Source organism: Bombus huntii, chromosome 15, assembly GCF_024542735.1.
Source record: "Bombus huntii isolate Logan2020A chromosome 15, iyBomHunt1.1, whole genome shotgun sequence".
Classification (NCBI taxonomy): Eukaryota; Metazoa; Arthropoda; class Insecta; order Hymenoptera; family Apidae; genus Bombus; species Bombus huntii.
The window spans coordinates 3,098,335-3,126,286 of NC_066252.1; the positions used below are offsets into that span (position 1 = coordinate 3,098,335).

The window sequence follows — 27,952 nt, forward strand, 5'->3', positions numbered from 1 at the left end:
AGGTTCTTCGGATGGCTTCACATTATGCAAAAAGCCTTTGAAAAGCTGATGCAACCCGAGAAGAACAAGATTTGTAGAAAGGAAAAAAAGCCAAAAAAAAGCAACAACCTTGCGACGATCACCAACACGTGGTGAAATACCCACGCACTCGTATCTACCTACGGAACTCACCTAAACGCAGAACTACGTACGCACCTACACGAAGGTCTGTGTATATCATGAGTTGTTGCATACAAAATGAGTATCGTAGCGTGATACGTGTACTTGACAAAGTAAAAAAATCGATTTTTCTGAATAAAGGAATTCGCGTGGAAGAAAATTATTCCATGTTTTGAGTTTCCATTTTTTGCCATTGGGAATTTTACCCCATACACCATTCAATGAAAAAAAAGAGTATAGGTAAAAAGAAAAAGGCAAAGTTGGTATTGTTTAACGCAAATATACTTAACAAACTACAGAAATCGATTTTCTTTAGTTTTCTTTAACAAAATTCATATTTCATCGACAGCATTGTCCGCGTAATAAAATTGTCAAATTCGATTCCGAAGTGCTCTTCCTGTCGTTAAACGAAAGTATTTTTCACATAATAGAATTTCCAAGCTCTATTTCGAAATGTTCTTCGTACTGTCAAATCGTCCGATTTCATTCCAAAGTACTTTCACATCACGAAATTTTCTTTCGAAATATTCTTCTTACCGTCAAAACGTCAAATACCATTCCAAAGTATTTTCATATCATTAGATTGTCTTTTAGAAATATTCACCGTGTGGCCAAATCGTCAAATTTCGTTTAAAAGTATTTTCCATGTCTAACAGCTGTCTAATCATATGTGTAAAATATAATAATATTCTCTTCATCATCAATCATTGAATTTCATTCTGAAACATATTTCACCCACGATAATTCTATAATAATTCTGTAATGAAAGAAATCGAAACGTTGAGATTAAATAGCCAATCATTTCGTAATTTCAGTTAACCTCACGCGCGATAATTTTCAAAGGAGCATTATACTTAATATAACATAGAGGAGCACTCGATAGGAGGAGTTCCTTGAATCCAGCGAGCTCGTTAGTAATCTCCGAAGTCCTGAAACGTGTCTGTAACGCGTTTCAGGATATCCCTGGTTGGTTTCAATTCATAGGAGATCCGCTGACGAGCAGAGAAACGCTCGTGAGGGTGTTTTACCCCTGACGCTGAAAGGCTTCCAAGGATTCCAGCCACTCATCCAAGAGATTCGAAGAAGATAAAGAAAGCTTCGTATCCTCTGGTTGAGAATTAACCGAGCATCCCCCGATGAATCTCAGGAAATGCCAGAGTCGATTCCCTTCGTCTTTGAGTAAACCGTATCTCCCATCTGACTCCTTAGTGCTTGAATCTTGTTCCCTCAAGACTTTTTTTTGCAGCTTTGTTAACGCGAACTACGTTCGACTCTACGCGTCACAGTGGAATCTTTTTGTCTCGTCGGATTCGAATAGTAAAATAAATATTAGGTTGTCCGAAAAGTGTCTTTCTTTTACAGACGCGTCTTTCACAACGACGCATCTTTATATAAACATGAAACCTAATCTGTCTGTCGTTGTGATCTTTATTTTGATAGAACAAAATGGATCATACGTAATTCGACAAAATAATATGAAACGAAAAATGTTGTGCATACATCATTTCCTTATAAAAAGAAAGAAAGTTGTCGGACAACCTAATATTAACGTTTCGTTATATAAAGGAAGCAATGGCTTTCAACTAGCGTTGCTTGTATTTGAATTGAATTGAAGCACGCTACAGTTCATAAGTAAGTATTTATTTTAATTGATTCGTAGCAATATTATTTAAATTATACCAAAAAATACAGATTCATAATATATCGATAATTGGAAGCAGCATTTACTACGTTTTTATGGAATTGAAACACTATAAATTGAAATTATCCATTAAAGGACATGGTGATAATTCATTTTACTATTTGCAATGTATAGTTAGTTGCATGTACAGTTAATGTGAGTAAAATGAAACGCTGCAGATATACGGAAACTGGTATCTGAACAGGCACAAATATCACACCAAACGAAATCATTTTGTTCAATTTTTCAATTGCTTTACTAGAAACGATATAAAAATGTACGTGTGACGATAGTCTAACTTAAGTATATACCTTAAATTATTGTATACAAGACATATCATTCTTGATGCTACTGACATTTTTTAATTTCCATCTTAATCTTATCTCCGATATAAAGGAGTCAGCTGTGAATCGACTTATTTGTTCAGGATTCGTATGATAAATAAAACGTAATTTTTTTTGTAGGAATACGTAAGAGGTTTTGAATAATTTTGTTTCTAAGAGATTGGAACCTGAAGTATAATACTAGAAAGCACTGTATAAGAGAGGTTAAAAGATGTGTTTCATAAGCGAATAATTTGAGAAAGAGTGAGTTCTAAGAAACGTATAAGAACTACTATGATTATAATTAAATAATGAAGATAAATTGATGATAGACAATAAACGATTTAAGTAATTAGTTTTCCTTCTGAAACATTGAAATATCAATGCATCGAGATATAAATTTCTCTAATTAAAAATTTCCATTCCATTCGTGTACATAAATCTTTACGATGAAACTCCATGTAAAGACAGGAAAATACACAACGCGGAAACGTTTCGCAGATTGAAGAACATCGATTTCGCCAGAAATACGTCTATGGGTCGTAGAGCGTTGCGTATTGCATCGAAAGTTAAAAGCAAACAACTATTTGCAATCGCGCATCGAAACGTGCCCACTCTCGTTTGTATCGGTATTCTTTGATAATTTTCGTTCCAGTTACGAATCTCTTTCTGATAACGCGCCTACGTAACGTTCTATTATGAAGGGAAAGGTTGCCAGGTTAACCGATGATTTAAGATCGAACCAGGCTATTCATTTTCAAACAAAAATTATCTTTCGTAATACCACGCACCGAGAACGATAGGACCTCTGTAAACTTTCTATGATATTTTCCCCGTGGGGGGTTTCAGCAAGGCTATTACTCATTATTATCTCAATAACATAGGGAGAAAGAAAGGTTGAAGGAAAAAAGCACGAGGAAAAATGCTTGGCCATGACAAAAAAGGGAATGAAAAATAGAACGAAAGATTCAAGGATATGGCGAGCCACGACGAAACTTTTCTCTCGCGTTTTTCTCATTTTTCACGAACTGTTTCGTTCTTGGATAGTCTCGCTAATAGAAAAGTTCGCGAATTGTTTTCGACGATACACGTACCAACGCTGGAATATCATCTTGAATAATGCGAGAAGAGTAAATAGTGGTTTTATGGTTTGTTCGAGTTTTAATAACCGTAATGATCTTGCTGGAAAGTTTTTCAGTCAGTTTTACAAAAGTCTGCGTACGCTTCTTAAATATAAAATATTACAGTGAGAATGTTAACTCTGTGAATTTCTTTGACACGTTAAAACGCATATCGTTAAAACGTAACGCAGTTTCATTTAACATAATGTATTATCACCTTTCCCATGTAATTTTGTTCGCAAGATTTTTGTAAGTTAAACGCTTCAATTGTCTTAATTCTTTTTAAAAATGTATTTGTGATAGCTACATCGACGCGCGAGTATAAATAATTTTGTGACAAATTTGATAGGCGGACTTTTTCGACTGACTGCATATTCATTGACCTAATAATTTTTATTATTCAGAAGGATAATACAAAGATGTCATTCTCTTAAACGATTTTTTATAGTCATAGCGATTTTCGTAGAAATAAAGGAATGCTTTTTCTTGGAAGGAAGCTTAAAAATTTCATTTCACTACAACAGAGAGTTATCAAGCAGAAAATAGGACAAGACAACTAAGACATGGTTAGTACCAATAGCAATAATAATAATCTCAATGGATCTCAAAAATTGCCTTTTCATGTAGATCCATTAGCGCCGACTATATTCATAGTAATGTTAAGATACTGCGTTAATTAAGTAATTTGAGAAATATTACAAACACATCAATCATCCGCGATTATTATACAGAATCCAGCTTGACTATCCATAATAATAATTATTACAACCTTCGTAATTATCTCTCCTACAAACGTTAATATAGCAACATTCTTAACGACCACGTCGTAAAGCGCAATTATAATATAACAACCACACCCACAAACCTCGATCACCATAGTATTTGTATCCGCCATGATCCTGGTTGGAAAGCAGCCGCCTCGCCCACAAACGCCGCCACTTCGTTAATCTCCAACCGTCACCCCCATTAAAGAATCCACTTCAAAACAGCTGGCGTTCCACAACCACGAATACATCCAACGGTAACAGAGTCACGGTCCCTTCGAAGAAAAGCCCCGTTCGTTATCATACCAGCTTTGGAAACACCTATATCGCCCCTAGTTTCTACGGTAATTTACCCCTTACGTGGAAACACGGAAAGGGGTGATCCACAGCGACACCAGGAAACGAAATCGTGACCACGGTTTCTATTTCTAGCGGCGAATCACTATTCACAATTAACACGTAGTCACCTGTGTTTTTCATGTAACATTTAGTTTCTCGGAGAAGTTTGTGTTTGGTTTCAGGTTTATGGTAGTTTTAGGCAGAATTTGTTTGTGAAGGTATTAGTGGAGCGAATGACTGAGAAAACACTGTACTTTTCTATATTATTGTACAAAGTAGGATATTTTAGCGTAGATGATGTTGGATAGAACCAACGAACGTTACAGCTGGATATCGGATGTCTATGTAAATTCATACGTTTATAGAGTGGCAGGAGAAACAGAATTAAAATGCAGCAATTTTATTTATCAATAATAGTATGTCAATTCATCGGTTATGTATAATAATTGCATTACATTAATGGTAACTTTATTATACTATACACTTGTTATAGTAGTGAAAACAGTTATCTGTTTTATATTTATTCATAATCTAATTGTTCTTGTCAGAATATTATATTAATATAATAATTAATATTTATACATATTATATATTATATAATATTATATATAAATATATTATTATACATATAATATATATAATATATATTACTATATATAATTATATATTATATATTAATATAATACAATAATTAATATAATATTATATTAATATAATATTTTTTGTAAAATTGTGGTGCTTTTTATATTGCTTATACTTTATGCTTTCTTTTGTTCTCTGCTGTAAATAAAATTAAGAATGTGGATGGTAGATAGAGATCATTCTCTAAATATTCTAATAAATAGTCCACTTTGGGTACAGGGAAAAATTATGTACGTATTTTCAAGCTACACACTAAATCGTTCATATTCTCGCAAAACAACAATACGATATTTAAATTATTCTCTTTTATACAAAACAAAAAGTTCAGAAATAATGCTGCGTCCGAATATTAATCTGACTGCATATGTATACGACTGCAACTAAGAGTGTAAGAAATTTCTATATCTCGAGGAGGGATAAGAGAGGGATGAAAAATATAAAAGGGAGGTAAAGAGAAAAACAGAATCGAGAGAAAGAAGGTAGGATGGGAAGAAAAAGAGGAAAGAGGAAGGAAAGTCGAAGAAGCAAGAGAGCGGGAAGGAAAGAAATGTAAGGAAGGGGAAGAAGAGAAGAAGAAAAAGATAAAAAGGGATGATAGGCCAAGCATGGAACGTAAAGCAGGGATGAAAGAAGGGAAGAAGAAAGAAGGGAGTAGAAAGTGCAGGAAGGGAAAAAAGTGAAAGAAGAAAGCAAGATAACAAAGAAAGGGATAAAAGAGCAAGGAAAAAAAGGTAGATAGGCGTAGGCGGAAGATACGGAAAAAGGGTTGTAATACACAATTACGATTAATACAATTATTACATGTAGGATATCATCATAATCGTATTTTATAATTATAGCTATTACACTGAACATCTTTAGTTAATTATATTGGCTTATTTTTAATGCAGAGCATTTTTTTCTCAAGCTCAATTTTTCACATTAACTTTTACCGCGTTATATTAATGGTATAACGTAAGAAAATGGTTCGGATCAAATATTGCTTCGTAATTTAATATATTTTTAATTGCAATATGATTTGTTGCGTATTTTGTTCCTATTAATAACACTATATTCAGCTTTAGTCACTAAATTCTGAACGATTTTATACGCGCGTAAAATTAATCTTTCCGCGTGCAACAATCAAATAAAGTAGAATCGTAGTATTAAGTCGAACCATGTTAGAAAGCCTCTGAAACTATTGAGCCACGCCCTGGTTGGTTGTTCGAGCGAGCAGCTTTCGATGCTTTAAATCAGACCTTTCCCTCTTCGTTCGAGACGTTTATTTCTCGTTTATTCTTAAGTCGTGAATTCGAATACGTAATCTTTTCAAATCTAATAAAACGTTTGATTGATGATGGTTTATGTGCTAGAAAATCATAGGAAATTAATTAAGAAAATTCGTCTTATTTTTCCTGAATTTTTATATTTCAAAGAATTAATTACCAGATATATATATAACACACGTAGACCATATAAATAAATCACAAATTAATTATCCTACAAATATTATACAATAAAGTACGTTAGCTTAGATTGATTGCATGACACAGTTTCTAAAATATTTCAGCATATTGGTAATTTTAAATACGAAAGAAAAGACAATAGGTATGAATAATATTAAGATATTCTGGTTTTGATGTATGTCTATGTATAGTAAGATAGAAAAATACAAACAGCTTTTCTTCGTAGATAGGCGACTTATTTATTCGTTCACGTCGAGGCTTTATACTTTGATAGTATAAATACATTGCATCACATCAGTGCAGTAACTGTTAAACATAGAAAATGTGGGTATATTTCCAAATGGTAACAATATACTTGACACCAAAGTGAACGACGACTAAAATACTAAAATTCTACCGAAGAAATTGAAATCAAGGATATATAAAAAATATATATAACGCAGAGAAAAATAAATGCTTTTATGTATAATGTATACAAATGATTATTTAGGTTTTCAAAAATGCGTGTATAATATTTTTATAGAAAATGTAAAAGTACATGTAGTAGAAGCACGTTTTAGTAGATGTACTGCTAAAAAGTAAGCGGTACTATAAATACAACATAATTTTACAAAACGAAATCGGCTAGTTGAAATGGCAAACGACATAAATATCAGTAATATAGATTTTCAGTTTAAAATTAACATTAATAATTTTAGCTTCGTCTTGCAATTGTTTTGGAAGTTAAAATAAATTATTCTAACATTTACACCATTTAACTCTGTATTTGACATAAAACTTACATTCCTTTCCACCGTATTTGTTCTTTTCGCAGCTTTTATATAATAGTTAGCCACAAAAGTCTGTGTACAATCTACAGGAAGACCATTTCTATTAAAATAAAATACTGCAAGTTTTCACCGCAAAACTAGTATGTTTTATGCCAAAGCAATTACAACCACTGTTTTATTATTGCTTTATATATTAAAAAATAAATATGTGACTATTAAGCTACGAATATATATTTATGCATGAAATTCAGAGGTACATAGATACACGAAAACATGAAATATTTAAACTATAGTATTCGCTATAATACAAAATCTCTGTCCTAAACATAAACTAAACATAAATAATTATTAGCGAGTTATTAAAATCTTTAAATTTTAAGGCATCCAATGGAAAAGAGGCATCATATTTCACTATATCATAAAATGGGAAAAAAGGGAAATGTTTAGAAGGAATAGTTTCCTCAATAATATTCAATATAAAATTATTTCAACTGGTAATTGAAATGTTTGCTATTATATATATTATTCTTATAATATATTATATATTATGAATATTATATAATATTTATAATATATATACATACATCATTACGCAGTAGTATGTTTCATTTAAGCGAAAGTAATCTTTCAAAGTATACGAGAACTACTGTGATATATCGGTAACGTAATACTGAAAAGGAAGTACAAAACGTAAGCTTGGATTTAGTCCCTCAATGGTCGGAGATCTACAGTGTTTCAAGTTAGTCCTTTACCCTCGACGTATTTTCGTGGTGGTTTTCAGACGTTGTTAGGATGATTCGAGGGCATGGTTTAGCAACCACCTTTGATTTCTGGCATTGCAGGGTGTAATCTGTTGCACAAGGGAGCGACCGACGGCTGGGCGTCGCGTCCTGGCTCTGTGTGGTTTCCGTGCATAATGACGCTTTCGTGGATTATGGTCGTGACGCCGCTTCTCTCAACGAAATATTCTGGAAGCTGAATCGATCGCAGACGCGGCCGTGCTCTGTACCCTGGTCTCGTGTGCACGTCGCCGAATCGGCCTGTCGGCTTTCTTCCTTCTACCCTGCCTTCCTTTCTTTTTCTTTTGGTTCATCGTTTTACTTTGCTCTCTATCGAAAATATAATTTTTGAAACTCGTTTCAATAAACTCCGCTTATACCTGGATTTTGTTTCCATTCGACTGAATTTTTGGATTTGTTCTTTTTTTCGGCCGTTCAGAAACATGACTTCTTTTTTCATTTGATTCGTTTTACTTTGGTTTCTATCATAATGTTTAGAATTTATATTTAGAAAACATAATGTTTAGAATTTTCTTCGTGTATTTATTTTTTTTATAAATCCTCAATTCTCTTGGGCTATTTAAAAATATGAGCTTTTCCTTTTTTCATTCGATTCATTTTACATTGCTTTTTATCGAAGATATAACTATTAGAATTTTATTTGCTTATTCGCTTATTTGTAAATATTGTTTCCATTCGTATATCGAATACTTAATTTTCTCGAACTGTTTGGAAACATTCTGAGCTTTTATATGATCGTGCCAAAATTACAAATTAAATTTTAAAAGCTAATGTTCAGTACCAAATAATAAATCCGTATGAATTAATTACCTTCATTATTAATATTATTAACAATACTATATTATTAATTATTAAGCAACTTTAGAAATAACAATAAATTTGGTGCTTCCTCTTTCATTTTCACATTAATTTCACGCGATTGTTTCAATAATCAACTAAGCATTCACCTTTCAATCCGGATCGCGACATGTTTTACTTCACACGTTTTAATTAAATCGAGGATATTTATGAGATCTCGAGGTATTAAATTTTAATTAATTTTGAAAAACCCGACGTTTCAGAGAAATCAATAATATCTGCTGTTCTTTATTTTAACCGTACTACGACCAAATGGTCTGTAATTATCAGAAAGAAGCATTGAAAAACCAGACGAGACGTCGTGGCGTGCACAAATTATAATTATGAATTAACATTCCTCTGTGTCGACGAAACAAGAGCGAGGAACGTTTTTCACGCTGGCTAGTATACACATTTCATCGAGACGGTCTTAATTTCGCATTTTCTAGATTAAACTATCGTGTCGTGTACGATGGTGTAACACGAACCAACGAAAATAAACGCGTTTCCCACACGCAGTAGAATATGCCCCTCATATGTCAGACACGCGGCTGATTTAAATTTACGAGCTACGAAATGTTGCTGATGTTCTCGTGATTGAAATTTAACCTTTCACTTTACGGATGGAAAGTTGTTCAAAGCGATTAAATGTCAGTGCCAATGATAAATGTTAATGTCGAATTAAAATAACTAAATTTATTTAGACTGGGAAGACTCACAAAACAAAAATACGAAACATGGAAAGTACGATGAAGATAAAAATTAAAAGGAAATTAAGTAATAAATGAAGATGGCTGATGAGTAAAATGATGATAAACAGCTAGTAAATTACAATAGTTGAAAGATTGAGCAAGGACAATGGGTAATTACATAACTATATTTTAAGGTTGAAGTTAAAAAAATGTAAAAATTGAGCCAAATTCCATGAAAGTTTATAAACGTAAAGAAATAAATCTAATAGAAAATACTATTAAATATTATTGAATGTCTTTGCTTTGAAAGTTTCTTAAAACGTAGAAAATTTCTAAATTTGTTATTGTCTAAATGCGGCATACGAATAAATAATTATAAAGAATAAATATTCGTAATAGTTGTGATAAATATTTTGTAGCAAATATTTATTGTAAAGAATAAATATTTATAAGAACTTTGAAGTATACTTTTAGAAATTATACAATTAGATATTAACTGATTTGTGTAAAAAAATATTTATTGGTAACTAATGAAACAGGAGTTTAATGGAGAAAAAATATCAAGTAGTCAAACTACGATAGAAATAAAATTGAAAGTAAATGAAAAAATAGATCTATTGGAAATACAAATAAAAAGTAGACTAATAAGGAACTATTAATTGAAGAAATTTAAATCTTACGATAAAAATTTAATAAAGCACATATAAATCAGGGTAACTTGCTCGAAAATGTAATTATTAACCTGAATAAACCTAACAAACCTAATAAAGACTCTTAATCAGGGACTTAGATTTTATAATGAAAGTTTAAGAAGTATAAAGATAGAGCTAAATTGCTTGAAAATGCAATTATACATATGAAGAAATCAATGTGATAAAAAAGGATGTTAAATAAAAGAAAATTTCCCCTTTTGTCTGAGAAGTTTCTTAAAGTGTAAAAAAGCACCGAGGGTTCTTTAAAATTTCTAAAACGGTGTACTTGAACTTTACATCGTGTCCTTCGCATTAAGTCCTTAATTTTTTCTTATCAGTATTTTCCTGGTTTAATTTAGCAAGCACTATAGCGAACCACTTTTATAAGATCTATTAAAAAAATTCCTTTGTTTAAGACGAAACTAGATATTTCTATTTACAATGAATGGACAATTACCATAATAAAATAGTCAATATAATCAGTTTGTACCTCGTTACTTCAATTTCGTTAAATATGCCACTTTCGCTTATTTTAGAAAATTATATCAGAGTGCAAAGCGAAACACGTGGAATTCCTTTTCGAGCAGAAATGGGAAATTTTTGGCAAATACTTAAGTTATAAAAGTACGTAAATACCTTTATGTTTTTTAAGTATTATTTATAAAATGTAAAATTAAAATAATCTATAATTTTTACGAAAATGTTTCTTTTGATTTCTGTTATTAAATTAATATTTAACTTTAAAAATCTATATTAAATGAGAACATCTATTTGATGATGTATCTACTTATACAATTTAATTTAATTCAATTTAATATTTTATCTATCTAAGTGTCTATTTCTGTCAACCATATGTGATTTATTGAAACAGTCCAAATGTCATTAATAAAAATGTGGCATGTGATGGGAATGGAAATAAATTTACATATGTGTGAATGATAATACAATACAAAGCAAGAGTAACTAAATGAGGTTTCATGTTTCATATTAATTTATTAAATTGTGTATAGCGAGTTAAATAGGTATATTAAATAACAAATTAGTTTGCCGAATAAATTCAATAATTCGTTGATATTACATTGCATCTATGCATTCTCGTATTTTCAAAGTATTGTCGACTATTACCGACATAATCTGAAAATCTCAACACACTACTATATTTATTCGCCAAAAGAATTTATACGATACTTTCATCTTACTTTTAGTCATAGAACGCTGTAGCAAAATTTATACGAAAATCTATGACATCACATACATATATGTATGTATATAATAATTCCAATGTAATAATATTCTGATTATTATATATAATAAATTACTCAAAAATTCACGGATTACCACCTGTACGTATAATAATTTGATAGTAATAATTTAATAATAACGATAATTTTAATTATTACTAGAATATTATATCTCGACATATGTCATGCATACGTCTCACATTATATCAACAAAATAATCAAAATTAATTCTCTGCAAAACCAAACTATAAATCAGGCCAGCTTGTAGAGCCAATTTACTAAATTATTTCTCCTATTTATTATCAAACTATGTAGGCGAGCTCGCGAATAAATAACGAAATTATCGGAACATATTGCATACACGTACTTTCGATTTCGTGTCTGAAACCAATGTTTACCGTCGGAAGCGACAGTCTAAATAGCACTTGTTAAACGACGAATGCAAGCACATCAAGTTATTGAATATGTCTCGTACTGTTCGCGTGGAATTGTGCAATCTGACGTCAGGGTCACGTGGAAGTAGACATGCGCAATGATACCACTTGTTAAAGAGTGCCTTTTCACACCAACACCTACTGACTGTCTTTTTCATCCCGTGTAACCACGCTCCATGCCCCTTTCCAGCTGTCAAACGTTCAGCCCTTAATTTTCTGCAAATATACCGTCTAATTAAACATACATTATCATCCATAAATGTTTAGACGTTCTCAAATTCTTACCTCTGACAACCATACACACTTTGTAGATATAAATAAAAATAATAATTATTATCGATTAGTATGAATAAAAGAGCAATTGAAAGTGGACGAAAATTGATGACAAGGAAAGATACCTGGCTTTTATTCCAGGAATGCTTTTATTCGAGAAAAATAACTTTTCAAAGTTGCTAAGTGCACACGTCTCTTTACACTTTTGTTGGATTAAAGGATGACAAGGTACTTGTCCTTTTCCAATCCAAAAAGACAAAAGAAAAGTATTGTAACGTCTGCAATTTCTGGTCGATATATCTCAATCTTTTTAAACAAAATATTTATCGTGTTACTACATTATTTACGTAACATATGTTGGCATACATTTAGTAGTATCTTTATACGATTATAGAAATTTATTTACTATAAAAATAAAATGTAGGACGTCTGTAGAGAAATTATTTCATTGGGAAATAATGGTAAGTGCAAATACGTGCTTTCTGTAACTGTGCCCTGTACATTTCTTGTTTCAGTTCAAACGTACAGATTGTTTCATTCCAATTACACGACATAAAGAATCAACTGAAACACTTATGGACAGTGTATATCTGTACTTTGTGTATGAGTATACACTTTTAGTTTGGAATTTCTTCTAACATGCCGAAATTACATCACACTCTCGAAGATCTTTAAGGTTGGGTTTGGAAAACTTGGAACGTCCCTTGGCTGTTCTTGAATTGAATTTGCCGCCGACGTTCAAGAGTTCCAGGTTGCTGAATATTTTGACAGTGTTGAATGGAATTCTTTAGCGTCTCGAAAATCTCAGGAAATATTTAGTATCTTAAATTGGACAAGCTGGAATAGCGTTAATCTTGCAAGTTTTAGATTAGTCTCTTTTTCCATTTGTTTGCATGTATGCAGAAGAGACAGAGATTGGGTTAGTTTTATGTACACGATAAAGAAGTTAGAATGATGTTTAAAATACAAACTTACGAGAGCTTAAAACTGGGTAAAGTTCACGGTGGCTGCAAAATTATCAAGGTAGATATTATTTAATTCGTTGATTACCATCGAATTATAGATAATTGTGTAATTGTGAGAACTTTAAACATGTGAAAAAATAAAATAACGGGTTTGCCATAATATTGGATTGTTGGGGAAGTTGGTAATATTTTTGGTGATTGATAAACATATTTTATTACATGAGATTGAAAGGGAATACAATTTTTTTTATTTAATTCTGTTAAGTAAGTTAGATTCTGTTAAGTAACAAGGTGCAGAACTAGGTTAAACATTAAGTTCAATAAATAATGAAAAAGATGTAACGAATAGATTAATAGAAAAGATATTTTTCAACGAGATTTCGTTGGGCTTTTTAATCGTCTTTTCTTCTATTTATTCCTAATTCTTAGCAAAATTTTAAGTAATATCTATAATAATATAATAATAAGAAAGTAATATCTAATCTTTATGCGAAATATAAAAACACAAAAATGCGAGAAATATCGAAAATATAATATTTCGTTGTAATATTTAGAAAATGAAACAACCTACTTAAATTCACAAAGATATGAAGATTTGCATAATCCGTAATCTTGTTCAGACATTTAGTAGGAAGCCAGTGTTTCAGGACAGTAAAGCTCGCTTATATTAATGTCGAGAAAGGACAGAGAAGCAACTGAAGATAAATTGAAACTGTTAATTTTAAAAGTTCAGGAAAAAAAGAACAGCTCGTATATTAATCAGATGCAAGTATGTTTAAAACGAGTAAAATATAAATTTAGCAAGGTTGGACATTGTGCTTTGCATACGTTTAAACGTTATACATTTGTTATGCAAAGTTCTGAAGCTACTAGTCGTTAATATTCACACGGCGGCGATAATTCATTACAGCCAGCGTCAATGGAACCGACGTCCCCATCAATCTCGATTAAATTCATAACGAGACCAGGAAATTAGTAGTCGCGATTGAGCTTTCCGTACGGTTAATAATTAATAAAATGTATTATAATTGACTAGCGTGTTACGCGGCCAACGTATTTCATCGCCCAATAATCTGGCACTTTATGATCATCTATAGTGTTGATCAGAAACAATTATACGTTGAGTAAATATAAACCACTATTCGCTAAATGAATAAATTATTATTTCAAATAATACAAGGTATATCGACAAACAAGGAATTTTGTAATCATTTTTATGATTCACTGCAGTTAGTCGCAGTTTATCGTCGATTAAACACGTATCATTATCCGCTGCATGAATAAATTGCTATTTCATATGGTAGAAGATTTGCCATCGACAAATTTCGATGAATTTTATGATAATTTGTGCTTGTATACGATATACAAAACTGTACAAAATAACCAAAGTAAAATCCTCGTTATAGCATTTAGAGGATGAAGCAAATTTTAGTTAAAGTTCGTTTCTTTAGTTGGTTCCATAGAATTAAGTGTTTCTATAAATTATGCGGACGCATAAACATGAAAACAGTCTAATTAATAGCTATTCAGTAAACTATTATGCAAAAGGTCTCTGATTATACAAGTTCCGTTGCAGTTCCATTGAAAGACGAGACAAAGTCGAATTAGGAAATTCGGTGCAAGAAAGTGGATCGATAGACGAGCGTGTCATGCCCAAAAGGCACGATAATGTGGTTCGTTTCATGGTCCGACGGATGAACTCGTTTATTTAGAGCAACAAGTGCCTGCACATTACGCAAAGCTCCGTTGTATCAGGGCTGAACAAGAAATCTTTTGTCAAAGCGACGCTGAATCAGGCGATTTCAGCCAAGAAAATAACGTCAAAGCCGAAAGACAATAACGGGATAAATCAGTCGAGCCTTTTGTGCAATTTAATTCTACGAATAGTATTAACGACGATCGCCCGTTTAAGCCTTGTATCGCTTCTTCGTCGATCGATTATCTTCGTCAAAGGATCGATCAATTATGCAATTAAGCGCTGATCGCTTAGTGAAGCCGATTGATTAGTAAACAGCTACACAGTGTTCCACGATGTAATCGGATTTCGCTAATAGAAGGGATTTTCAATGGTAAGTGGCAAGTTCTTGGTTACTACTGAAAGGGGAAAATTGGAAGATGACTCGATGAAAGGTATTATTAAGTGATGACTGTTTATTGGATGTTCGTTATTTTCATATCGTTCATTCGGCTAGAGACTATTTGATGTTTTATAATTTTCAACGAATTTCATGTGATTTGATCGGTGAAGTTTTGTATTTTGAATTCTATAAACCTTACGCATTGTTAAAATTATATGGGTTAAGCGTGGAAGATCAAAATGTGACGAACTCTTAGTTGAGAATTTCACATTCTAATTTTAAGCACAGAAACTTTGAACTTCGGATCCTATAAGCTGAACACTTAGTTATTCTTTGGTTAAGCATAAAATATTCAAATTTCAAGATTTTCTACTACGTTCACTTATTTTTCTACTATGTCGCATTCTTAGGCTTACATTTGTTATTCTTTCATTATACTCTTGAACATAAGGTATTCGAATAATAATTTCTTAGTCGGGTTCTGTATTTTCAATCTTCTGCACTTTGGATTCTTCAGGTATATTGTTCGTTTAAGCATAGAAAAAATACAAGCTTTTGATTCGTCTAAATATAAAAAACTGTTCAAAATTTTGTCAATTAGGAAATTTGTATTTTTTTAGACTTTGCAGTCTAGTCGATTCGTTTTAAATTCAAAGATTAAAACGAGCTTTGATCTGTAATTTTTAAGGATAAAAAATGTATTCTTTGCATTCGATATTTTGATGCTGAAATAGTTTGTAACGTTAGACTTTCACTCTTCAACTTTAGGCTTTTGGTTTTCCGACTTTGATCCTTTAATCTTTAAGCCTTAATTTTCGATTTTCAACTTGACCTTTTGACTATTAAACTTCGATTTAGAACTTTGGACTTTTGTCCTTTGATTTTCAACTTTGATGTCCTAACATCAAATTGAAAATTGCGAGCTTTACGTCTCTAGACAATAAATCTTAAACCTTACATTTTTAAACATTGATTTTTCGATCCTCCAGCCTTCAATCTTACATTTAGGGGAACCTTAAATTCTGTATTCTGTACTCTAAAAATCGATACTGAAGCCATTACCGAAACCATGTCCAAATAGAACCTATCAAAGGAACCAACCTCGTTTATTTCACATCACAATCCACTCCTTCAGAGAATGATTTTAATCTCTGAGAAAGCGATATAAATATCGATAGCCTACAGCAATTGAAGTATTAATGATATTTTCAATCATTCAGACGTTTTAATTGTTTCTCTCTATCGTATAGAATATCATACTAATTGAAAAATGACGATCTGTCTAAACTAACTAAAAATCCTATCTGAGTCACTTACATTGTTCAACATTTTATAGTCCATGAAATTTATCTTAAATTTTTAATCATTAAATTTTGCGAATTTTTACGTAAATTCATATTTTGGGGGATATAATTAAAAAAGTAGAACCTCGGTAGAAAATCGTTTCAGCTAATAAGCATCGCATTACAAAGCACTACACTTTGTATATCTCAAATATTTCCTCAAATCAAGTGCATTTCGCGAAATCACTTCGTAGACTACCTACGAATGCCTGTTAATCATTCCGCAATTTAAATATCCCATGTTTAAAAATACGGTGCACAAAAAACGTAACAAATGTAATTCCAAGAATCCAAGGGTTGCGCGTTCAAAAAAAAAAGTTCATTCAATTCGTTCTGAAAGATTTAGTAAAACACGGGTCAACAACGATCGTCCACCTTGACAGTTAACGTGTTGATTAGACCAGGCACAGAGTACGCGGTTAATTAAAGTTACTGCGCACGTTCATTCTGCGACGAAACATCGTATACCCACCACCCTCTGCTGCATAACGTTCACCATCCGGCGTTATAGCCTTTCTTTTGCTTCCCGCACCCATGGCGCAGGGCCGACGTTTAGGAACATTGCGGACACGCCGTAAAACGCCCACAAGGCTGTGATGACGCGATCAATGACGATCACCCGAACCATCCTGTTAATCTGGAAATTTGTTTTTAGTCGCCCGCGGACGGAAGGCGTCTACCACGCCATAAAACCACGATAATGACATTGTCGATGGGTCTTTTTTTCTTTCAGCTACTTTTTTCCCCCCTGGATATCATTTTTATGGTTATGGAAGCTACTTTGTGAGCCAGGCTGCGAGCTCGAAATCGATAGCGAACGAGGTACACGGGCCTTGTATCCTTTGCGGAAAAAATTATGATCGCCGTTAACGTTACGTGTTCCCTTTCCGATGTGTAAACTTTGGGTACTTAGGTTTTCGTCGGATTTGGAGGAAGTTTTGGATATTGCTATATATAGATCCTCAAAGTTTGGATCATGAATTGATTTCCAGAATCCTCGCAGGATAAATTTGCTCTTTTATTTATTTTAATTAACAGCACGTATTTTTTTCATCGATTACATATAGTTGCATAAGATAAGATCAAAGGCCAAAAAGAAATGAAATAGGTTTATTTGAACTATATTTCACGTTTCAGCATCTAAACTTTCGCGGCGAATAGATGACACGAATGTGTCTTCGAGTTTCGATCGTGGTTTTATTAATACGTTGTGCTTTTGTTCCGACGTTTCACTTTATCAGACCAGACCCGAACAATTTTTCGTATTAATAAAACCACGATTGAAACATGAGTTACACTTGAAAGAATCCCAATACATACAGTGTATTCCCGTACTACGCGGGAAATACGGAACTCGAAGAACCATAAATGTTATATTTCGTACGATTGGAATCGTTTCAAAGAGTTCCGATACGGTGCACCCTCATACTACGCGCGAAATACGTCTGACAATACGAACCACACGTGTAAAAGTATTTTACTATAGAAAAAGTTGGCATGTTAAATTTATCTAACGCGTTACATACAAAAGCGTTTATGGCGTATTCTGAGTACTGATCGCAATTCTTTCATCACATGGTATTATACTTACAGGGCAACAACATACAGGCGTGCTACCATATTTATATAAAATATGCACGTAGCGTGTCATGGTGCACAGATTCTTTGATAAATAAACGGATTGAATTTTGAAACGTCGTAGAGTTTGTAACGGAACGCTTACGTAACAATTTTCCAGCAAGGTTTGCATTCAATCAGGCATATGTTCGAACAGAATCTATCAGGAAAAATGCGATTGTATTATGCATGAACCAAGCCGTGGAACTCTTCGAAGTCTTCGGGATCGATCCATTCTTCGTTCGAGTGATCGATGAAGAAGGATAAGGAGATATAAGTTGAGATTGGTAAAATTGTGTCGGAAATCGAAAGCTTTTTGGGGAATAATTATTGATAGAATTTTCACCGTAATTTTACCAGAGAAGATTTTACAATAGAAAATAAATAGAAAAGTTACGTGTCGTATTCCGTGGAAACAATGGCATTAAATATTGTGTTAATCGTATATTTCGAACTTTCTGTGTCGATCTACATTCGGTGATCGATAGAGTAGAATTAAACAAAAAACATGGAGGTTGGTAGAATTGCGTGTAAAATCGAAATATTTTTCCAAGGAAATTGACATTTACACACACATGGAAATTTTATAATAGATAGAAAATTAATCGAGAGCGCGTATTTGCCATTCTGTGGCAAGAATTAAATTAAATGTTACATTATATTTATTATATGTTGTTTCAAAGTTTTTGTCTCGATTTATTCATCTTATCGAATTCATTCGATAATCGATGGACTAGATTAGTGGAACAAATTGAGATTGGCAGAATTGTTGATTTATGTCGAAAGTTAAAATTTCGTCGAGAAAATTTATCGAAAAAATTTCCATTCAAATTTCATCAATGGAAAATTAATTCAAAAATTATATAGGTATTTCACGTTTCGACAAAAAATTGAATTAAATATTACGTTAATTGTGTAGTTTTCATTAAATGATCCGTGGGGCGAAATAGCAAAATAAATTGAAATTGATAGAATTGTCGATATGTGTTGAAGGCCAAACATTTTTCGAGCTTTATATGTCGTTGGAAGATTAATTGAAGGATTAAAATAATTGAAAAATTACACTTGAACACTTTATGTGTGCTGATTGTATATTGAATGATTTTATTCAAATGATGTTTTCCGAAGCTTAACGGAATATTCAATAACACGTCACATATTCGAATATCTGCTGATTTCATACAAAACATGATAATTGGTCCAGATTGTCAGCGAAAGAATTTAATCGATCAGAATCTTATATCAATACAAAATAACGATTCACAATCTACAGTAAATATTTGTAAAAATGATGAATTAAGAGCAGTGTATTTATAAATATTCATCATAAACATATATTTCTCTTCCGATGTTTGAGAAAATGTAATATACATACAAAGGAAATTTATTACAATATAATATAATCTAAATATATTTATTATAATATAATATAAGTTTATTATAATACAGAAAGATCGTTTGGATCGCTTTTATTTATTAACGAATTATACAACATAGAAATTATTGTTTACAGTAATAAATACAATTAAAAATTGTCTATGATTGAAAATCGTTGCTTTTAAAAGAAAATAGATGTCTTGACCAAAATAATATCTAGCATATTGTTTTCTACTCCTTACTTATACAATATAAAAGGAATAATATCGAAAAAGGATATCAGAAGAGAAACTCTCATATTTTGAATTCTTAATTAATAATTGCGGAGCACAAACAATGTGCAAAAATATGCAGAATATCTTAAGCAAAGTAAGATTATGAAATTTAACCGCATAGCATAGTCAATCCATCTGATATTTGACAGTTTCATTATTTTAACCATTGACATGTATAATATAAATCCAAGCTTATATTAAAACATATATTAAAAAAGTATATATCATACACGTAATGTAAAACATATAAAATTTATATTATTTATAAAGGATCACATCCATTTTCATCATATTCATTTTATTGTAAACAAATTTAATTATTTTAAAAGGAAGAAACATTTGTACATTGCGAACTGAAAGTATGAAACAGACTTCTATTTATATTCCGCTATTTTGTGAATCTGTATAAGCATTAGCAATTTAACAATCGTTTTGCATTTAATTCTACCAATTTTTCGATCTTTCCTTTACACCTTCCTTTTCTTTGTGTTTCATTATAATACGTTTAAAAAACTTATTCGTTATTCACCGGGTAACCAGACAGAATAATAACATTGTTCTTTTGTATATGACGGGAAACAAATGGATAGAAGTTTCGTTATCGCCAACTTTGATAGGAAAAATATATTGAAGGCAACGAAACATCCTTCGTGGAGAACAATAAGAATAGAAACGGTGTTCGCGTGAATATGAAAGTGAAGGACCGTCGTAACGCTAAAGCATGAAAACCAAGAAAATCCACCTAAGCGATCGCTTTAGAATGAACGCCTTGGCGTAACCTTTAAGCCATAAAGCCATGTTCAAAGTATAAATAAGCAGAGCAGAGGATATCTCGATTTCTTTATATTCCATAAAGTAGCGTCCGATCTTCTCCTTCCTTCTTTCTTACGGTGCAAAACACAATATCAGTGTTTTAAGAAGCCACTTCAATGAGAGAAAAACGGAAATACGAATATATTAACGAAGAAACAGTAGATTGAAAAAATGAAAATTATTCCTTTCAAAAACGAAATTTTGTTAGCCTACCAGCTGCCTTTTCTTTTTTTTTTTTTTTTTTTTTTGGTGGTAGAAACTTTTCGAAAAAAGGCATAATAGTAGCTTCAAGATACGATTCTTTTATCTACACGTTTTGTCTAAACATAATCTTATACTTAAACGATATTAATGTTATTCTCGTGTTATATTGTCTGAAGTAATACGGCCTTGTAAATATTATCTAAAATAATATTATCTTATGTCTCGACTAAATATTGTCTGAAAATATCTGACTGTTTATATTTTGTCAGGTTAAAATCAGATTTATCTAAATTTCACGTTTCACCCGTAACATAACTATGCTACATGAGTAAAGCGTGGAACCTTGCAAATTTAAATATTATCAAATATGACGAGCGTGGTAACTGTGCTATCAAAATAAGGAAGTTCTCTTCTATGGCACTGTGGTATGGAAACTTAGTCGAACTGTTCTAATTATTGGATTTTATGAGTACTTCGTAACATGTTAACACTTCCCTTGATCGTAAAGGTATCCCTCAAGAACACAAGAAACTATGAAGTTTCGTGGCTAGCGAACAACTTAGCAAATTCAATGGAAGTTGGTTTTGAATTACAGGAAGCAAGTAAATATGAGAGTATAAGCCAGCTGCGGTTGTTTATGCATTTATCGCAAGTGTAAATATGAAAAATGTAAAGGGAAAACATATTTTTATTCGTGCTCTGTGAAAATATGAATTTCTGCAAAACATTTGTATATAAACATCTACAATATAGAAAAACTGCGAAAATATTTTTTACGAATGATTAGTAACAAGTATAGTGAATTTTATTGTTCAATATGATTGCGCTCTTTTCTCAAACAAATTATTTATAAAGTTTCACTAAATAATAATTCTTCGCTCGATACTGCGTTATTATACCAAATAACAGAAATTTATTTAACAATTTTTCTAAATTAAATAATGAAAATAATCTAGGAAATTTAATAGACTAAATAATAAATCAAAAAATACAAATAATTTTGCCGATTTTCATTAAACTATATGTACTATACAAGTGAAGTATATTTTTTATATATTTTTCTACATCTAGGTTTCTTTAGATCAAAGCACTGCCACAAGCAGTGAAAATAAACAATTCAATAAATTTTCACCAAACGATATTTCAAATAAATCAATTTCAAAGAAAGATATTTTATCTTCAAGTTTGTACTGGCGGTATAAAAAAAAGTATAAAATACTCGATTCCTAACTAGAAACCAAACCAGCAAAATGTTTCACAACACGTTAAAGCGAAGTGTTTCGACAATCATCGTCTGACTCGTTGGGGCTATTAAAATGATGCATTAATCTAACCAGCCATTGTTTCGTGCCATTAAATCCTCCCGAGATGTCTATCAACCAACCCCGACGATCGTATTTGCTGACTTCCTTACGAGCTTTCCGCGAAAGCAGAGTAAATAACAGTTTGTTGAACTTTGTAAAGAGAGTGCAACATTGAATGGATGCTCATCAATCACGGTAGCCACGTGTATTCGAATCTTGCTTGTCTGCGTTCACACTTGTCGTGTCACGCATATTTCACTTGTAAAATCCGTTTCCACTAGCATATACGATTCGATGTTGAATGAAAGTGTCAACGATTTGGTTATATACATATCGCTTTTATGCTGTCAGAATATTCATCGTTGAAATATCGCTGGCTATCAAACTCTGGCTGAGATATTTATTAGATAGAATTTGTAATAACACATCGAGCACCTCCGTTTCACGTGGGTTGACTAGCTAGTGCAGTTTAAACACCCGCAGATCAATATCTTTAAACTTCTTCCCAAACACCAAAGCCATTTATTCTATGCATATAGAAACAAAACTATTAATAATAACCCATTTTGTGGATCCTTATCTTTCTTTAGAACTTATATCTTATTTATATGTTCTATTTTATCTACATTCTAAGCTACTTCACGCATTTACCTAATTTACATTTACACGATTATACCTTTATCTATAGTAATTCAACAGGGTATTTTACAAGGCTGTTTAAATATGTAATAATTATTCGATTTAATGGTTTAACAAATTATCGTTAAGTTCAAGGTACTTATTTGAAAAAGGTAAGAACAATTAAACAAATTTTACCGAGTCAAATAGACAAACAGGTTTGGACACGCAATTAACAAATATCATCGTAGTAAATCATCCCAAGTGTTTATCTAGCAGCACAACATCCCAAAACCTTAATAACCAAAGAACCAAAACAACATATTCTTTCATAAACAGATGAAATTAATCGAATAAATATGTATTTGCCAAACTAAGTAGCCGATAATCCCAGATAATTGTCTTACGATCTTGCTTATTAACCTCATTCATAAAATATTTTATGAATCCAATGAGATCATCTTCGACTCAATCGTCTCATAAACCAACCTACCACAACCAAAAAGTCCTCGAGACCAGCCATCACTCGACAACCGTCTGATTCAATTTCTTTTGCAAGTTGCCCACATTTACCCGCAACAGCTGTTAAGTTGGCGAAACGGTGACTACATGGAGGCAGCAGTCTGCCGCCCGCCACTCGCCCGCTATAAAACCTCTCTCCATAAAAGACCTCTTTTTCAAGACCCAGACATATCCAAGACCCACAGAATCACGCGCGAGTTGGATTCGAAAAGCACGTTAAAACGAACAGAAAAAAAAAGAAACGCAAAACAAAGGAAAATAAAAGAGAGAGAGAGAGAGAGAGAGAGAAAGGGAGAGAAAGAGAGAGACAGAAGGAGGAAAAGGCACAAGTGTTGGCCGGTGTGTGCGACTCGTTGCGGAACGGAAGCGTGAACGATGCACGGGGTGGCCGGGGCCGGGTTAGCAGCGTTAGAGTCCGGGGGTGAAAAGGGAAGAGAACGGCAGGTGTCTCGATGGGGTGGTAGGGAGATGCGCGGTGTATTAAACCCGGTGACTCTTGCCGCGCAGCGTGGGAGTTAGTTCTGGTGAGGGCGCCAGCCAGCTCACTCGCTAAACTAACCCACCGTCCCAACCCTTCGATCCTCCATCCCTCGACTTTCGGCCAACAAAGCAACATCCACGGCCGCAACCTCCTTTTACCGACTCCGCAGCCGCTGTTTTTTCGCGACTTCCTGCCCGGCCCGCGTCTAAATACCGTACGACGTACTGAGAAAGGAAAAGGAATCGGTGACCATTCAACAAACAGGGAAAGAACAACTTTTCTTTGGCATTCTCGCGTCTCCCAGAACCTACGTGTATACGTACGTTACGTATACTCTGCTCGCGGCAAAGGCGAGCATGCGAGCAACACAAACTCGTAGCAAGAGAACGTAACAGCTGAGCATAGAAGAATAGTAGAAGAAAGTGAATTCATTTTTGAAGAGGTTCGAACGAGCAACGAATAGTACGAGGCAGCGGGATATAACAAGATTAGAAAGAAAGGAGGAAACAGGTTGGTCCCCGTGGTTACGTCGATCGACGCGTTTTTAACCGGACGTTCTCGACGTCATCGTCGTGGATGACGAGTATCAGCGAACGACAGCCAGCAACATGTTAGTGGACTGGTGTTCGCACCATTTTGTGTTCGCGTGATCCGGTCCGTCGGTGATGAACAAACTGGATGAAACGGTAGCCCGTCACGGCAAGAATAAGCTAGCCGCTGAATAAACCAAGTTTAAACACGAGTACGTTTACGGGTATTGTAATCGACTGTAAAACGAGTTTCCACGAGTAGAAGGTCGTTGAAAGTTGTTCAAAGAGTATCGACGATCATCGATCAGACTTTAGAGGATTTTACGTGCAAGAACTGCGAGGAAGAAGAAGAAGAAGAAGAGTGTTATGTGCGACGGGAAACGGAAGATTTGAACTTGGCAGGGAAGGTTATCTGTTAGTCGTATCGCATGAGAAAAGGTCCCACGGTGGGAAGGAGGCGCAGAAGGGCGAAGATATCGCAGCACGCAGTCACAGAAGCAAGTATTTCGCACAGAAACACACGTTAAATCATATGTAAACACATCATATTCTGTTAATACACTGGGTAATGTTCCGCAACTGCACCTCTGCCCGATAACTTTCTTTTTTCTCTATATATACGTGCACATAATATATATATATATATATTGTATTCTCTCTCTGTTCACACGCGCCGCCTGTGTTGTGTCACACTCTATCACTGTATGATCGATGTGCGTACTATGTTCTTCTACTCCTTCGGTGTTTTCGACGTCACGACGACCAGCTGTGTCGTCCGGCGCCTTAATTAATCCCCTTCCTTCCCACCCCCTCATCCCCTAAACCAGGAGCACGGTTTTGCACATTTTTCGGGCACCTGTTGATCTCTCTCGTACTACATAGCCACTTTTCCGCACTTTAAAGTCGTTCGGAGAGTTCGATGTCACCGCTGCACGCCGTGTCACACCGCACGTAGAATCTCGTATAACGCCTCACTGGCACACAAGCACTTCCAAAAGTCAAGCACCGTGAACCGACACACGAGGCCCTTCGACAGCATGGAAACCAGAGATAGAAAGCAGTTTTCTATGACGTCATCGAGGACAGTAAGTGTCTAATTTAAGACAGAAACCAGTATAGAGAATCTGCAGACGCAGCCAAGGGACCGTAAGTGGTCGTGGATCCTGGAAATTGGACTTTCGATTTCTACCGGGGAAAGTAGAGGGATCAGAAAGTGGAGAGTAGTATGTTGTAATAGTGACAGAGGAGAGAAAGAATCGCGATGCAGGCAACAGGGAGAGAGGACAGGGGTAAGAGCAGGAGGACCAGGAGAAAAATCGAATTTCGTTGTTGCCCACACTATCGAGCACCTTAATAAGCATCCACGACCAGCACCAGCACCATTCATCACTGGCACTGCATATTATTCTCCAGACACACGCCTTAGTGTCGACTAAGAGCCATCCTTTTTTTTTTACTAACGGCCTGATTTCAGGACGCGGAAATCCTCGAGAGCCTCTGTTGACATTGAGTGGAACAAATCGTCGGGAATTTTCGGAAATGCGACATTAACGAGACACGATCGTGGACTGTGCAACGATCGCCGACCGAATCGAGTCGAATCGAAGAGAAACGAAGACAAGAAGGAAATCGAAAGAGAATAGAATAGGTGATGTTCTTATTGATCTCCCTATTCCGATTATATCCGAAAATTTAGAAGAGTGTCCGATGAAAGAAGAAAAGCAGCAAAGTAGAAAAACGAGAGATAGAATAAAAGTAGTTGAACGCGTTTAAGAAACGTTTCGTTTCCCATGTAACGGATGCCTACACGGTTATCGATTGATCGCCGGTCATCGCTCATCGTCCGCGTTTTCTTCCCTCAAGTCGCTCCCTACAGAAACGCTTCCTCCCCCTGCACAGCTAACGAAAAGTCGGCCTAAACTCTCAGCGTCGTGCCTTTTGACTGGCAAACGAAAATCGAGCGCGGTACGTGTATACAATAAAAAGCGCTAAAAACGAAACAACATACAAAAAAAAAAAAAAGAAAAAGTAGCAAAGGCGAAGCTACATAAAGAATCGATTCAAGAAGAGAGAAAAGAAGAAAAGGAGAAAAATAAAAGACACTTAATTTTTAATCGATTCGAAAGCCAGCCCGGTTAAATCCGGTGAAAATTGTGACATATATGATGGCGGTGTGCATGTTCTGGCTTCTCACGTACGTGGGACAAGGGCTGGACCTGGCCGTGGGGAATCGTCCGGTGATCATCATGCAGGGTGCACAGGAGCAGGACTACCGGCACGGTAGCGGGATCAGAAAGAAGAGCGAGCTAAACTCGGTAGGCAATAACCTGTTGCACTTCAGGATATATCCTCCCGAGGCCTCTCACCGAGACGACCTGTCCAACTGGTTGCTATTGAACGACGAGCCACGGATCTCCTCGTGGACACCAGCTGGTATATTGATCGACGATATGATCAGAGAGCCTAGGGAGCTACAGACTGTATTCTTTGCCCTGTCACCCGCTATGTTGAACATGCTCTACTCGGAATACATGAACACGGCGACACAACCGGGCGAACAATTTCTACACGAGGATCAGCAACAACAGCCAATGGGCGGTGGCCCTCTGGGTAATCAACGTACTAAGAAGCTACGAATCGACTGTAGACACTCGAGAAATACGGTCAGCCTGCCTATAAGAGTATGCGACGACGAAACAGGACGCAAGAGCTTTCAAGAAACCAGACAATCGAACTACGACGACCTCTTCGAGCAGAAGTTAAACACTGCTGCGAACATGAAGACTGACTCGATATCACGGGGACCTGAGAAGTACAGGGATTATCAGAACGGCGCGACGTTTATGTCGAGGCCGCCGTTTGGCCTGGACACAGCCAAGCCTCCCGGAAAGAGGAGCCAAACTCTTGTCGGACGCCGCTCCATCGACCTCTCCGGAGACTCGACTCCGCATCAAGCTCAACCGCCGTCCTCCCTCGGGAACGGCATCAACGTCGCTTCTCAAATTATGTTCAGATCTACCAGGGGAAGCATACAGTACGACGTACCGCAAATCGGTGAGTGTTGCATTTTCGTGTTTGTTTGAATGGGATTTGGGCTGTGGAGAAAGTTCGTGGTGTTTTTCGTAGTTGAATTATAGCTCCCATAGCTCGTTATACATACATACAGTAACTTATGGAAGTAATTTCAAAATTTATAGAAACGTTTTGCGAATATATTACGCGTGCTATACGAAACATTTCGCAACTGTAAATTTCGCTAGCAACGAGATTTGACTACCATGATTATGTTGTAATCTCTGTGTATGCATATTTAGATTTGTTTTAAATTTTATCAATATAGTCATGATAATTGTACCTCGTTACAATGCTAAGGAAATTTGTTAATATTTTATATAACACATATAATATATAATATGCTCGATTATGAAGAAAGTATCTATTGAAGAACAAATTTGTAACAAGTCGATATACCAAAACTTTTGCATTAACATTAGTGTACTAACATTTTAAACAGTGATGCTTTATAATAAAAGTACTTACTGTTTTTCTTCTTTATGTCTACTGAGTTTTGTCTAAAACTAATGAAACTTAAAATAGTGAAATCTCTGCTAT

General features: G+C 34.3%; 1 protein-coding gene across 5 annotated transcripts in view; it reads left to right on the forward strand.

Annotated features, from left to right (window-relative positions):
• Positions 1–27,952, forward strand: part of LOC126873736 (uncharacterized) — a 97,490-nt gene that overhangs the window by 44,933 nt on the left and 24,605 nt on the right. For 2 of the 5 annotated variants that reach the window (XM_050634929.1, XM_050634930.1), the window contains exon 2: positions 25,815–27,394. In XM_050634929.1, coding sequence (XP_050490886.1) covers positions 26,503–27,394 — 892 coding nt within the window. In that variant the 5' untranslated portion in view covers positions 25,815–26,502. Of the gene's footprint in view, positions 1–12,241; positions 27,395–27,952 lie in introns of those variants that run through there. The other 3 variants (XM_050634927.1, XM_050634928.1, XM_050634931.1) reach the window with 3 other exon arrangements.